This window comes from Carcharodon carcharias, chromosome 12, assembly GCF_017639515.1.
Source record: "Carcharodon carcharias isolate sCarCar2 chromosome 12, sCarCar2.pri, whole genome shotgun sequence".
Classification (NCBI taxonomy): domain Eukaryota; kingdom Metazoa; phylum Chordata; class Chondrichthyes; order Lamniformes; family Lamnidae; genus Carcharodon; species Carcharodon carcharias.
Genome location: NC_054478.1, coordinates 112,669,111 through 112,684,327, shown reverse-complemented (window position 1 = coordinate 112,684,327; position 15,217 = coordinate 112,669,111). Strand labels below are relative to the sequence as shown.

Genomic DNA, 15,217 nt, shown 5'->3' with positions numbered 1-15,217 from the left:
CTGCTTTGTGGGACTTACAAATTTGTGGAAGAGCCGTAAAGGTCCCAGAAGGTTTCAGAAAAGGCGTGTTTCTATTTTGGAGAGTGCAGGAAATTGAAAGAAATACCACAGAAGGTCCATCAGCACATTGAGAGGTCAGGCTTTGGGTATTGGGGGGGGGTGTAGGTGAGAATCAGGCCCACCGGGGGGGAGGGGGATGGGGTGGGGGAGGAGTCCTGTGAGGGTGGGGCGAATCCCATTAGGGGAGGTAGTCAGTGAGTGGGGGAAGACCCCTGAAGGGTCGGTGGTTTGGGGGATCCCTATGTGAAAGTAGTTGAGGGGGTTGGGGGTGTGGGGGGAGTCTCGTGGGGGGTTAGTCTGGGCTGTACAATATTTATACAGAAGTTAGAAGTGGTTTTAATCTTTCTAACCTTTTCAGGGTAACTATTGGTGTAACCCAGTCAGAACCATCTGAAGTTTACGATTTAAATCACATTTTTTGGATGGTTCCCAGTGAGGGCAATTGTGCAGAGGAAGTTTGCACTTCTGGATAATTGCTGTGCAAACCTTACCTGGGAACTCCGAAGGCATTCCCCAACATATCTTTTGGGTGCCCCCCAATACGACACTGAGGAGCATGGAGGTCAAGGCCCAATTTGTCAAAATGGGTTTGGTGCCATCTCATACGGGCCATAGAGGCATGGCAGTAGAGGAACTGCCAGGGCGAGGGGATATGGCCAGGAGTTGGTGGAGTCATTGCAGAGTGCAGTCGGAAGGATGAAGAGGAAGAGGATCATTGCATATTACCCCAAGATAAGGGTCTATCAATTAGAAGGTCATATCCTAACATGACCGAGACCCAGTGTACACAAAGGCTTACAGTCTCTGAGAAATGGTTGAAGAGATATGTTCCATGGTGCAGCAAGATCCCCATGCCCTGCCAGTTGCACCAAAGGTCACTGTGGCCCTCAATTTTTATGCAGCCAGATCCCTCTTGGGGTATGCCCCTGCGGCATTTCCCAATCAATCGCCCACAGGTAACAGCTGTCACAGCCTCACTCTTTGCTCGGGTGGGGAGCACATGATCTTTCCCTTGGATGTGCCATCGCAGATGCAGGGGGCCAGGGGCTGTGTGAACAAAGCAGTCTTCTGGCAAGTTCAGGGAATTGCAGACTACACACAGTTTGCTATAAGGATAGCAGTTCATCAGCCGGATCCATTTACAAACAGGAAATTGTTCCACTCACTGATTTCCCAGTCATTGTGTGACCACAACAAGATATTCCTGCATGTATCTGCAAATTTTCCAGGAAGCTGCCATAACACATTCATACTGAGGAATTCACAGCTCCCTCTTGTTCCCTTCCCCAACACAGGTCCATGGTTGGCTTCTGGGGGGACAAGATGTACCCATTAAGGATGTGGCTGACGGTGAGCACAAATGGCCCAAAGTACAGCAGAATAGCAGCCATGTGCAAACCAGGAACAGCAGCGAGCAGGTTATTGGCATTCTGAAGATGCCTTGCCCACCCTGAGGAGCACTTGTTAGAAATAGAGACAGTTTAAGTAAGTTATATTTGTATTTGTGGGTGTTAGGAATGGGTTTTAGCTTTAATGTTTAGTTTGATATGTATTTCTGCATTTGTGTGTTAAGAATAGGTCAAGTTGAGTTTTAGTTTCACTTTAAAAGATGCCTGCATTTCTAATGAATTTTACGACTCCTAAAGAGATGTTAAACAAGCACAAGAATAGAAAAAACTGCGCTGTTGCCTAGCAACAGGGGTCCAGAGAGGCAGACCCGACCCACACACACAAAAAAACTAAAGAAACAGCAGTTTTGAGCTCAGTTGGGAGCAGCTGTCAGGCAGAAGCAACCTAGAATGGGTAGATAGCCAGTCCCAAGCTAAAGTTGGTTGAAAGTAGCTGTCAGAGAGATACTGAAGCAAAGGGACAGATAGCAAGTCCCAAGCTAAAGAAGAAAGTCTCCAAATCCAGAAGTGGAACAGGAGCAAGTCCCAAGCAGACTCCTAGCCAAAGGAAGGACAGGAACCTGGAAAAGGTCCTGTTAGGGTGAAGTTAAAGTGAGGACCAGAGAAAGGTTCAAGCTTCAAGCTTAAAGAGACAAATATTGCAGGATGCAGATTTAAGGTGATATAAAGGCTTGTGAGAAGCCAGAAGGTCCAAAGAGACAGCTGAAGGTCTTTAACTCTTTGCTAGGGGCAAGTGAAGCAGTGGTGTACTGTTGATGACTGAGTTGGTAAGAGAGAATGCGTGGAACAAAACTTAAATGTATGTAGTGACCCAGGGAAGATGAACATCGGAAGGAGAGTTCGAAACCCTGGAGTTGAACATTTGCAGAAGGTGTCTGAGAAAAAGCATTGGTTTGGGAGAAGATTCCAAGGTGAATTCTTGAAGAGTGGATATTAGAAATCCGCATGTGAAAGACGGAGTTCAGATAGACTGGTTGGCTCATGGAGTAATAAGCGTTTTGGGGGGAGTTGAGGAGAGATCCATAGCATCTGTTTGGTGTGGCATCTGTCACTTGGTTTCATTGTGTAGTGTGTCTGACCACAGATCACTCTGAGGTTTACATGGGCTGTGTATTTACTGTGAACATTAGACTATAAGATAGCTTTTGTAACTTGTACTATTCTTACAAACCTGTATACATCTGTAAAGGTATAGTTGTGGGTGAAGGGAGTATTATAATATAGATTACCTTTCCTTGTTAAATAAATGTTTTATTCCTTTGTTAAAAGTTCATCAGCTGACTCCTGTGGCTCTGTTCAGTAGCTACTGTCCACGTAGCTAAACAAAAAAGTAAAAATTAGGATCTATCAAGCTGGGTTCCACCTTGGGATCAGGCATCTCCAGTAGTAACATCAGCTGGGATCATAACACACTCCAGTATTCACCTGCAACTTCTCAAGAATAGTAGTCGTTTATTGCATGCTCCACAATATGTCTCAATGGAGGATTCTAGACAAAGAGGGGACAGAAGCTGGTGATAGAGTTAGCTCACTGGAGGAGGAGGATGAGGAGGAGAAGGTGCTGGAGAAGACTCCTATTCAATTTGGAGGGGCCCCTGCCTCTAGCCCACAAGGAGGCCACTAAGGTTTACCGTGCAGTCTCTCCAGATGGCAAAGGGCTCACCTGTCTCTGGAAAAATGCCAACAGCACCAGGAACAGGCCCTTAATTGCAAAAGGGCCATCCTCCATCTTCTCCATCGCTGGCAAAGTGCCATGATGGTGGGAAGACAATGGGCACTCTGTGCCCATCCCCCTACTTCCCCTCCCAACGCTCCCTCCCAGTTTTTAAGCCCTCCCACACATCCCAGCATGCTCCTCTAGAGCCCATAAAATCCCAGCCATCAGGTCAAATGACCAAAAGTTTGTCAAAGAGAGTGATGTTTTAAGGAGTCTCTTAAAGGAGAAAAGGAGATGGAAAGGCAGAGAGATGTATGGAGGGAATGCCAGAGCTTGGGACCAAGGTAATTGAATGCATGGCCACCAATGTTGGAGACATTAAAATTGGAGATGCTCAAAAGAACAGAATTAGAGCTGCACAGAAATCTTGAAGGGCTGTGGGGCTAGATTAAAAGAAGAGAATTATAATGATGCAAAGAACAGTAGCAAGTCTGAGGATTGGGAATGTTTTAGAAGCCAACAAAAGGCCACCAAAAAGTTGATAAAACAGGAAAAAATAGAATAAGAGTAGTCAGGAATAGAAAAACAGATTATGAACTTTTATAAGTATATTAAAAGGAAAAGAGTAGCTAAAGTAAATGTTTGTCCCTTAGAACCAGAGACAAGAGAACTTATCATGAGGAATGATGAAATGGCAGAGGAATTGAACAAATATTTTGTGTCCCACCTCACAGTAGAAGACACAAATTGCATGCCAGAAATAGAGGGTAACCTAGGGGCTAAAAGGAGTGAAAAAATTAAGGTAGTTAATATCAACTGAGAAAAAGTATTCAAGAGACTTAAGGAACTAAAATGTGACAAATCCTCAGGACCTGACGGTTTACAATCCAGGGTTCTGAAAAAGATAGCTATAGAGATAATGGATGCATTAGCTATGATTTTCCAAAATTCCTTATAAGTAGGAATGGTTCCATCAGATTGAAAGTTAGCAAATGTAACACTGCTTTTCAAAAAAGGAGGGAGAGAGGAAACAGGGAACTACAGATCAGTTAACCTGACATCAGTTATTGGGAAAATGCTCGAATCTATTATTATGGAAGTTTTAACAATGTACTTAGAAAAGCATAGTATGATGACAATAAGTCAACATGGGCCCAAATTTATCTTTGGCGGGCGTGCGCTATCGGCAGGCCCAGGAGAGGTCGGGAAACAGGCCCCTGACCGCGACTTCACACTGGCTGGCCAATTAATGGCCAGCAAGTGTGAAATGCGCACTGAAAAGCTCAGCGCAGCTGGGGTGGGGGCAGGAAGAGAGCAGATGATGACGTTTCTGTGGGCGTGAGTGAGCGCTGTGAGAGAGCTCCCTGAAGGCAGACAGCTGCCTCAGGGAGCTGCAGATCTGAAAGTGCTCAAATAATGGTTTAAAAAGCTGCAAAAAAAAGTCCTTGCATCACAATCAATCACCTGAAAATATAGCTGATGAAAAAGTTGTCCACAGATATTTATTTTAATTTTATTTCATAACAAAAATTTCATCCTGTCCTTGGATGAGGTTTGATGAAAAATATAAAGTCCTCCCGGCCAATTTGCCTGTGTGCCAAATGTAAGGTTGGACGGACCATGAAAAATTGGAGACAATTGTGCAATTATTGGGCTCAATTGCCCTCTTAATTGTGTGATATTTTGCTCGGCAGGCACACGCAGAAATCGGAAGTGCCCCGCCGAACAAATTATCGCACGAGTGCGCGATGACATTGGGACGCTCTCCTGGTGTCTTCTTGCGCGATTTTACGCTTGATCGGGGTCAGCCACAGGACATAAAATTCAGCCCCATGGTGCTATGAAAGGGAAATCCTGTTTGCCATACAAAAAGTTAACAGGAAAGAGTTCGTGGAGATCAGGGTAATTTATTAGTATGGATAGAGGATTGGTTAATGGACAGGAAGCAATGAGTAGGCATAAATGGGGTATTTTCAAGTTGGCAGGCTGTGACTAGTGGAGTGCTGTAAGGGTCAGTGCAGGGGTCTGAGCTATATACAATCTATAATTAATGAGGTAGATGAAGAATCAGAGAGTAACGTATCTAAGTTTTCTGACAATACAAAAATGGGTAGAAGAGTAAGTTGTGAGGAAGACACCATGGGTTCTGCCAGTACTTAATGACACCACCCCCCCCACCCCGCCACCCGATTTCTGGGCCCTACCTGCCTGGCCCTGCCATTTCATTGCGATTACCCTCCTTCAAAGGCCCAAGCCATTAATGCCTCCTGTCCCTGCAACTGCAGCCTCAGTAATGGCCACTGCTTAGCAGTGGCATGTCTGAGACTGCTGAGCTACCAGCCCTCTGGTTGCACTAGCAGCTCTTGGGGGCGGGCCCTATCTTTAATTGGACAGTGGCTACTGCAGGGGCCACTTAATTGGCCACTGTTTGGAATGTGCCTCACCAGGTCTCAGCCCTGGCTGAGGCAGGGTTGCTTCCCTCTTTCTGCCCTGTTAGTGAGACTCCTGCCATCCCAGTGATATTCAGCCAACAAATATTATTGATAAATATCATAATGTTGTCAGATTTTAACATTTAAAAAAATTTAGTTTAAAATATTACTTGGAATATAAAGGGTTTGAAATTAATTTATGCCAGCAGACCAAAATGGCCTCGAAGCAAATTGGCAGCCAATTTTTCTCTTTTTCCATGTGCTCGATCTTCTTTCCCTTGTAGTTTACATAAAGAGAGTTCAATCTCTTTTTGCAGACTCTTTGCCCATTGTTGTTTTTACTTGGTTTGAAATTGAAAATCTTGAGGCTAGCATTTATTGTCATTCCTAATTGCTCTTGAGGTACCTTCTCAGACTGCAGTAGCCTATGCGGTGCAGGTATTCCCAGACTACCTCCCTGGAAGGGAGTTCCAGATTTTAAACCAGTGACAGTGAAGGAATGACAAATAGTTCCAAGCTGGGATGGTATGTGCCATGGAGGGGAATTTGCATGGCGTTTCAAGGTGGTAGAGATTGCAGGTGTTTTTTAAATATTCTATCATGGGATGTGAGCATCATTCATCCAGTACATCTACAATCCTGTTAGGAAAGGAGTTCCAGAATTTTGGCCCTGTGACGGTGAAGAAACAGCGACATAGTTCCAAATCAGGATGGTGCATGACTTAGAGGGGAAATTGCAGATGGTGGTGTTCACATGCAAGTTGCTGCAGTAATTCTTCCATATGATACGCACTGCTGCCACTGTGCATTGATGGCAGAGGGAATGAATATTTAAGGTGGTGACTGGGATGCCAATCAATCAGGCTGCTTTGTCCTTACTCTCTATAAGGACTGTTGGTGGTCACTCCCACCCATAAATTTCATTGACAGATGCATTGCAACAGTAGATTGGTGAGGGAGAGGTTATGTCGGTTTTCCCATACTTTTTAGTTTCGAAGATGCAGTCAGAGCCTTAGCAAGTTGCTCAGTGCATCTTGTAGATGAGACACAATGCTGCCAATATGTGCCAGTGGTGGATGGAGTGAATGTTCATAGTGGTCAACGGGCTACTATGTACTGGATGGTGTCAAGCTTCTTGAGTGCTGTTGGAACTGTGTTTGTCCAGGCAAATGGGAAGCATTCCATCACACTCCTGAATTGTGTCATGTAGATGATAGAAAGGCTTTGTTGAATCATTTGACACAGAATTCCCAGCCTCTGACCTGCTCTTGTAGTCACAGTACTTATGTGATTGGTTCAGTTAAGTTGGAGACCTTAAGGATGTTGATGGTGGAGGATTCAGCAATTGAATGTCAAGAGGAGATGGTTAGATTCTCTCCTGTTGGAGATGGTCATTGCCTGGCACTTGTATGGTGTAAATTTCATTTGCCACTTTTCAGCCCAAGCCTGAATGTTGTTGTATGCAGGCACTGACTGCCTCAGTTTCTGAAGAGTTGCAGTTGTGAATAATACTGAACAATGTGCAAACATCCCCACTACTTCATTAATGAAGTAGCTGAAGATGGTTGGGCCTAGGACAATAGCCTGAGGAACTCTTGCAGTAACGTCCAGGGACAGCGATTATTGGCTTCCGGCAGCCTCAACCATCTTCCTTTGTGCTAGGTATGACTCTAACCAGTAGAGGTTTTTCCCATCAATATCTATTGACTTCAATTTTGCTTGGGCTCCCTGATGTGAAATGTGAAGTCAAATGTGAAGGTCAGTCACTCTCATCACACCTCTGGAATTCAGCCCTTTTGTCCATGTTTAGACCAAGGCTGTAATAAGGTCTGAAGCAGAGTGGCTCTAGCTAGTCTGTGGGACAGTTTCCCAATTTTGACATAAGTTTCCAGATGTTTGTGAGGAGGACTTTGCAGGGTAAACTGGGCAGTTGGTGTCTTTGTTGTTTCCAATATCTAGGTTGATCCTCGGTAGGTTATCTTGTTTTATTCTTACTGGGATTTTCTGGAACAGTTCAATATAATTGAGTATTAGGCCATTTCAGAGGGTAGCTAAGAGTAAACCACATTTCTGTGGGTCTGGAGTCATACATAGGCCAGGTTGGGTAAGGACAGCAGATTCTCTCCCTTAAAGGACAGTAATGAACTAGTCGAGGTTTTATGAGAATCTGATAGTTTCCTGGCTTTTAAATTGCAAATTTATTAATCAACTGAATTGACTGCCATGGTGGGATTTGAACTCATGTCTCTAGATCATTTTTCCAATAATCAGTAAATCAGTAAGCTATATCAGGCAAATATTTGCATGTTGAAATATATGGAATGATTTTCCGGTCCCGCCAGCAGTGGGCAACATCACGGGTGGGACAGGAAAATTTGGAGAACAGCCAATTTTCGTTTTCCCGTCTGCTCACAATGATGCCCGCTGCTGGTGGGACCAGAAAATCCTGGCCAACATCATGGAATCATAGAAATTTTCAGCACTGAAGGTGGCTGCTCATCCCATCATGTCACTGCCAGTTGAAAAGTTGCTATCTAACCTAATCCCATTTTCCAGCTCTTGGTCCAAAGCCTTGTAGGTTACAGGACCTCAAGTGCATGCGCAAGTGGTTTGTAAAGGGTGATTCAGGAAAAGGGTTTCCAGATCCTTACCGCCCGCTAGGTGAAAAGAAACTCTCTTCAACTCCCCTCTAATTCTTCTGCCATTTATTTTAAATCTATGTCCCCTCGGTTATTAACCTCTCTGTTAAATGGAATTGGTCTTTCCCATTCACTCTATCTAGGCCTCTCATAATGTTATATGCCTCAATTAAATCTACCCTCTGCCTCTGCTGTGCCAGTCTATCTAATCCCTCCTCATAGCTAAAATTCTCCATTCGTGGCAGCAGCCTTGTAAATCTCCTCTATGCCCTCTCTAGTGTGATCACAAATGTTCACATGAATAATCATCTATGGTCAACATGACATAAGGAAGCATAGGATAGATTCAACCAGAATTTTGGCCGTTTAGTGAAACTAAACTAATCTTTGAAATCCATGCTGATTATTCCTGATATCGTGTGTGTTCTTTAAGTGGCCAACTGTCTAGCTATTTTTTTTTATCATTTTCCCAACTAGAGATGACATGTGAACTGTCCTATAAATTCCAGGTTCATGCTTTGCTACATTGTTCAATATTATGTTACTAGATTTCCCCTTGTTTTTACAGCTGATTGGACAGCTAAATGATTGGAACGGCAAAAGCAACTTAACTTGCATTTGCTTTTCTTTGTCCCAGACTTAATCAACTTGGGAGCTACATTGCACTGTTTGAAATAGAGCTGAGTGACTTTACTGAAATAATTCTTTCCAAAATAAAATGGAAATCTAACACAGGAAAAATAATGCACTCATATTCCTGGTTTTTTGTTCATGTAACAATTAAAATGGCAGAAAAGCAAAAGGGAAAGAATTGTTGCTACATTATATATTTCAGGTGTGTTCTACAATCAGTGTGACATGTGCTTTGTTCATTTTTGCTGATTTTCAGTCCCGAAACATTATAATGACAAAGTACAGCCCAAAGTGACGCTTCTGTTCAGCTTATAAATACCGAGCTGTGTGAACAGTGAAACATTCAGTCAGTTGCTAAGCTGTGAGCTCAAAATGGGAAAGTTAAGGTAAACTTGTATTTTGTTACATTATAATCATTTGCTAAATGTCTCTTAGTTTAAGACATTGATTTACATTCATATGCTTTTGCAGATCATCTTTTACGAGGACAGGAACTTCCAGGGAAGGCACTATGAGTGCAGTTCTGACTGTGCTGACCTGCACTCTTACTTCAGCCGCTGTAACTCTATCCGCGTCATGAGTGACTGGTGGGTGGTATATGAGAGACCCAATTACATGGGATACCAGTATGTTTTGACCAGGGGAGAATATCCTGACTACCAGCGCTGGATGGGATTCAATGACAATATCAGGTCATGTCGCTCCTACCCATATGTAAGTTACAGTTTGATATTTTGCTTCATAGGAACATAGGAATGTAAGAACTGGTTTGCTTCTTGAACCTATTTTGCCATTTAAGTAAATTATGGTTGATCTGTTTCAAACCTTCATGTAGTTTCTGGAACCTTTAATTCCCTTGTCTAATGAAAAGCAATTAATCTCAGTTTTGAAATTTTCAATTGACCTAGAATCAACAGCTTATTGGAGGATAGAGTTCTAGACTGCCACCATCCTTTTTGTATTTTCTGATGTTATCTGAGTGGCCCAGCTCTAATTTTAAGGTTGAACCCCCTTGTTCTGGCAGCTTCCACCAGAGGAAATAGTTTCTCTCAATCCAACGTATAAATTACTTTAATCATTCTAAACATACCTTAATCTTTTTTATTCAATGGAATACAGGCCTAATCTATGCAAGCTGTCTTCATAATTTAACCCTTTTAACCCCAAAATCATTCTAGTGAATCTGCATTGCACTTCATTCGAGGCCAATATATCATTCCTTCAGTGCTGTGTCCAGACCTGAATGCTGCAGTCCAAATGGGGTCTCATCACAGCTCTGTACAGCTCTAACATAACTTCCACCTCTTTATAAGACCCTAAGACCATAAGACATAGGAGCAGAAATTAGGCCATTCAGCCCATCGAGTCTGCTCCGCCATTCAATCATGGCTGATAAGTTTCTCAACCCCATTCTCCCACCTTCTCCCCGTAACTTTTGATCCCCTTACCAATCAAGAACCTATCTATCTCGGTCTTAAATACACTCAATGATCTGGCCTCCACAGCCTTCTGTGGCAATGAATTCCATAGATTCACCACTCTCTGGCTAAAGAAGTTTCTCCTCATCTCTGTTCTAAAAGGTCTTCTCTTTACTCTCAGGCTGTGCTCTCGGGTCCTAGTCTCTCCTACGAATGGAAACATCTTCCCCATGTCCAATCTATCCAGGCCTTTCAGTATTCTGTAAGTTTCAATCAGATCCCCCTTCATCTTTCTAAACTCCATCGAGTATAGACCCAGAGTCCTCAAACGTTCCTCATATGTTAAGCCTTTCATTCCTGAGATCATTCTCGTGAACCTCCTCTGGACTCTCTCCAGGGCCAGCACATCCTTCCTGAGATACGGGGTCCAAAATTGCTCACAATATTCTAAATGTGGTCTGACCAGAGCCTTATAAAGCCTCAGCAGCACATCCCTGCTTTTATATTCTAGTCCTCTCGAAATAAATGCCAACATTGCATTTGCCTTCCTAACTACCGACTCAACCTGCAAGTTAACCTTAAGAGAATCCTGGACTAGGAATCCCAAGTCCCTTTGCACTCCAGATTTATGAATTCTCTCCCCATTTAGAAAATAGTCTATGCCTCTATTCTTCCTACCAAAGTGCCTGATCTCACAGTTCCCCACATTGTATTCCATCTGCCACTTCTTTGTCCATTCTCCTAACCTGTCCAAATCCTTCTGCAGCCTCAATACTACCTGTCCCTCCACCTATCTTTGTATCATCTGCAAACTTAGCCAGGATGCCCTCAGTTCCTTCATCTAGATCATTAATGTATAAAGTGAAAAGTTGTGGTCCCAACACTGACCCCTGCGGAACTCCACTAGTCATCCCAACACTCTTGAGATAAAGGTCAGCATTCAACTTACCATTTTAAATGGGGAGAAGGTGGCATCACTGGGAGATGGTAATGTGACTGAACTAGTAATCCAGAGGCCCAGGCTTATGCTCTCTGGACATGGGTTTGAATCCCACCATGGCAGCTGGTGGAATTTGAATTACCCTCCAAGCCACACATCATCCTGACTTGGAACTATATTGTTGTTCCTTCACTGGGTCAAAATCCTGGAACTCACTCCCTAACAGCACTGTGGATGTACCTACACCACATGGGCTGCGGCAGTTCAAGAAGACAGTTCATCACCACCTTCTCCAGGGCATAAAAATGCTGGCCTAGTCCGTGAAAAGAATTTTAAAAAAGCTCTTGCCAATTTTTTGCCCAGTCACCTAACCTATTTATATCCCTTTTTAGACCCTCTAACTCCTCTTGACAACTTACTTGACTACATATCTTGGTGTCATTGGTAAGTTTTAACTGCCATACATTGGGTCCCTTCATCCAAGTCATTGATGTAGATTGTAAATAGTTGAGGCCACAGCACTGATCCCTGGGGCACCCCATGAGTTACAGCTTGTCAATGCAAAAAATACCCATTTATCCCCACTCTTTGCTTCCTGTTAACTAAGGAAGAGAATTTCAAAGATTAATAATCCTCCCAGAAGAAATCTCGATCTTAAATGGGAGGCCCCTTATTTTTAAACTGTACCCCCCCCCCCAGTCCTAGACTCCCCCACAAGGAAAACCTTCCTGTCAGCATCCACCCTGTCAAGTACCCTAAGAATCTTATATGTGTCTAATAAAATCACCTTTCATCCTTCTAAACTCCAATAAGTATAGGCCCAACCTTGTTCAACCTTCTGTTGTAAGATAACCCCTTCATTCCAGTTTAGTCTCAGAGCTTTGCCAGAGAGAGGGCTGGAGTTGGTAGCTCTGCAACAGAGTTTGGATCAAGGATCAAAGACTATGGCTTTAAGTTATTAATATTTAATTGGAGATTTCTGCTCATCCAGTTTTGAATGTCAGATAAATAGTTTGATTATTTAACAATAGTGGTGGTGGTGAGTTGAGCTGCGTATTGTCAGTGTACATACGAAAACCAACACTATGCCTTTCTGTGAGAAACAACTTCTCCATAGGCTTTCATCAATTATTTTAAATCTGTGACTTTTGCCTACTGACACCCTTGCAGAGGGAGGCAGTTTCTCCTTACTTGCTCTGCTAAAATGCTTCTTTTCTCTAAGGAAAGCAATCTTGCTTCTTCAATCTCTCAAATGAACTAAAATCTTTCATTCCTGGTATCATCATCTAAACTTCTTCTGCATCCATTCCAGGACCTTGACTTCCTTTGTAAAATGTGGTGCCCAGAATTGTACATTCCAGCTGAGGCCAAACCAGGGATTTGTAAAGGTTTAGCATGACTTTCTTGTTTTTGCATTCAGTGCCCCTAATTCCAGAGCAAAGTACCCCACACGTTTCCTTAAACACCTTACCCACTTGCTGTGCTGCCTGAAAGATTTGTGAATATGCATCCCATTTAGACCAGAATATCTAACCATGTTGTTTCTCCCAAACTGCTTCAGCTCACACTTATCCACATTAAACTGCATTTGTCAAGTGATTACCTATTTCACCAGTCTGTTTATTTCCTCAAGTTTGCTACTATCCAATGCACTATTAACTATATTACCAAGTTTTATATCATCTGCACACTTTTAGAGTGTACTTCTTATACACAAGCATATGTCAGTTATGTACAGCAAAGAATGGAACAGTCATAATACCAATATCTGGTGATCCCCTTCATTTCAATTAGGAAAACATCCATTTACCACTACTCTCCGCCTGCTATCCCGTAACCAACTACATATCCAAATTTCCTGTTTCTTTAATGCCATGTGCAGCAATTTTCCAAATTAGTCGGCTACGTGGTTCTTCATCAAACGTTTCTTCAAAGTTATCTGTGGAAACAATATTGTTATTCATCCAGTATGTCATGTTCTTGTATGCTTCATACATGCAAGCTATTTTTTAAACCAAGAGAAACCAATAGATCAGAGAAACAAATCCTCTGAATGGACCAACTGGAACCTCTCCAAAATTGTTACTGTTTTGTTCAGTAAAATTAATCAAGAAATGCATGTTGGACATAAGGATCTACTGTATTCAACTGGTTAAGAAAATTTTATGAAATTGATTCATCTTTGCTTTGATTATTAGTGATACAATTTAAATCTGCTAAACTTCCCTCTCTCACATATCCTCCTTATTACATATAATGAATGTATATTTACAAATGCGAGCACTAATAGTATCCTTATATTACAGTACTGAGGAGGCTCCTACAGAATGAGGATTTATCAGAGACCTGACTTTGGAGGACCGATGATGGAATTCATAGATGACTGTCCATCTATCTATGATCGTTTCCGTTATCATGACATACACTCCTGCCATGTGATGGACGGTTACTGGATCTTCTATGAACATCCCAACTACAGAGGCCGACAGTACTTCATGAGACCCGGTGAATACAGGAGATACGGTGACTGGGGCGGCTACAGCTCAACTATCGGATCTTTCAGGCGCATGAGGGATTTCTAGATTGCTGTCAAGTATGGTTTTATTCTTGTTGAAGTATTTTTGAACATGAATAAAACACTTTCTCTTTGACTAAGAGCTATTTTAATTCATTTTGTTTTGTATTCTCTTACAATCATCTATAAACAGTACAGTGTCCTCGTCTGATGTTAATCAGCACATTTGTCTCAGCTAATGAGTATCTTCAAACTGAATATCACATGGGGTAGGAATACATTAAATCTGGATATTCTTTAAGTTGATATCCTGCATCTGGAACACCACCAATTTACTCTGTTTTATCAGGAGTAATGGTTTTGTGAAGGAAAATACATTTCGCACAACAAAGTAGGAAATGTCAAAATGCATTATTTTATATTAATCATTCACAAGACCTTGCTAGCAAGACCAGTATCTCTTGCATTATTGTTTTAATATGGTAGTAAAACAGGCTTCCTCAATGCCACAACTAAAATCTTATAGCTACTGATTGCCAAGCACTACTTTGAACAATATATCCTTACAGCATGGTACTGTCACCTTCATGATGGATTTGCCTCCTTTTGCTATTTATCTGACAACAAAAGGAGAGAGAAGGGGTAAGGGAAGAAAACTAGACCATGTACACAGGTATCTAAGAGTGCTAAAATTCAAATATCAACAATTCTGACTGTAAGAGTGATCATTTAGGAAAGACTTTTACCTACCATTTCCCCTTTTCCACTGCTTTTCCATAAACTTCTGTTTTTAACATAATTATATCCATTGTGTTGCAAGTTTGTCAACAAGAAAATACTTAGCTGAGTTCTTTTGGTCAGCTTCTAAAGCTATCATATCTGTGTGACTATATAGTTTCAACACCAATTACACATGCATAGCCATAATCTTCCACAGCATACTTTATGTAAAGTATTTACACTCGAATGATGAGCAGCTGGTAAAGTAGTTCTATGATAATTTAATTTATGCTAATTGTAGGCCAATGTCTTATTGGACTGTAACATCCAGCACAATATCAGAATTCTTTGCATCATGACAGGACTAGATGTTACTAATGTTTATTAATTTGGATCCCGCATAGATTCTTTGAGCTTCTAATACATGCTGAATGTGCCAGGTGGTTCTATCATCTCATTCATTTAGGTAGAGCATGAAGTTCCTGGACAATTTTTGCATTCTCAGATGACTCATGGGTATGGGGAGTAGCTGGAAGACCAAGGTGCGCATAAGTTTCACCAATAGAAAATAGCAGCAGGATTATGCCATTGAACCCCTCAAGCCTGGTTCATCATTCAGTGAGATCACAGCTGATCTCTATTCTAACTCCTTTTTTCCTTTGGCACCATAACCCTAAATAGTCTTGCCTAGTAAAAATCTATCATTGCCAGATTTAAAACTATTAATTGAGTTTTTCGTGAGAGGGTTCCACACTTTGACCACGCATTGTACAAAAAGTGTTTCCTAACTCCAC

The 15,217-nt window shown here is 42.1% G+C and overlaps 1 protein-coding gene across 1 annotated transcript; it reads left to right on the top strand.

Moving 5' to 3' along the window:
* Positions 1-9,289: 9,289 nt before the first annotated feature.
* LOC121284939 (gamma-crystallin S-1-like) lies at positions 9,290-13,770 on the top strand. The gene is made up of 2 exons (XM_041200891.1): positions 9,290-9,548; positions 13,502-13,770. The coding sequence occupies exons 1-2, from the start codon at positions 9,290-9,292 to the stop codon at positions 13,768-13,770; spliced, it is 528 nt and encodes a 175-aa protein (XP_041056825.1).
* Positions 13,771-15,217: the final 1,447 nt, after the last annotated feature.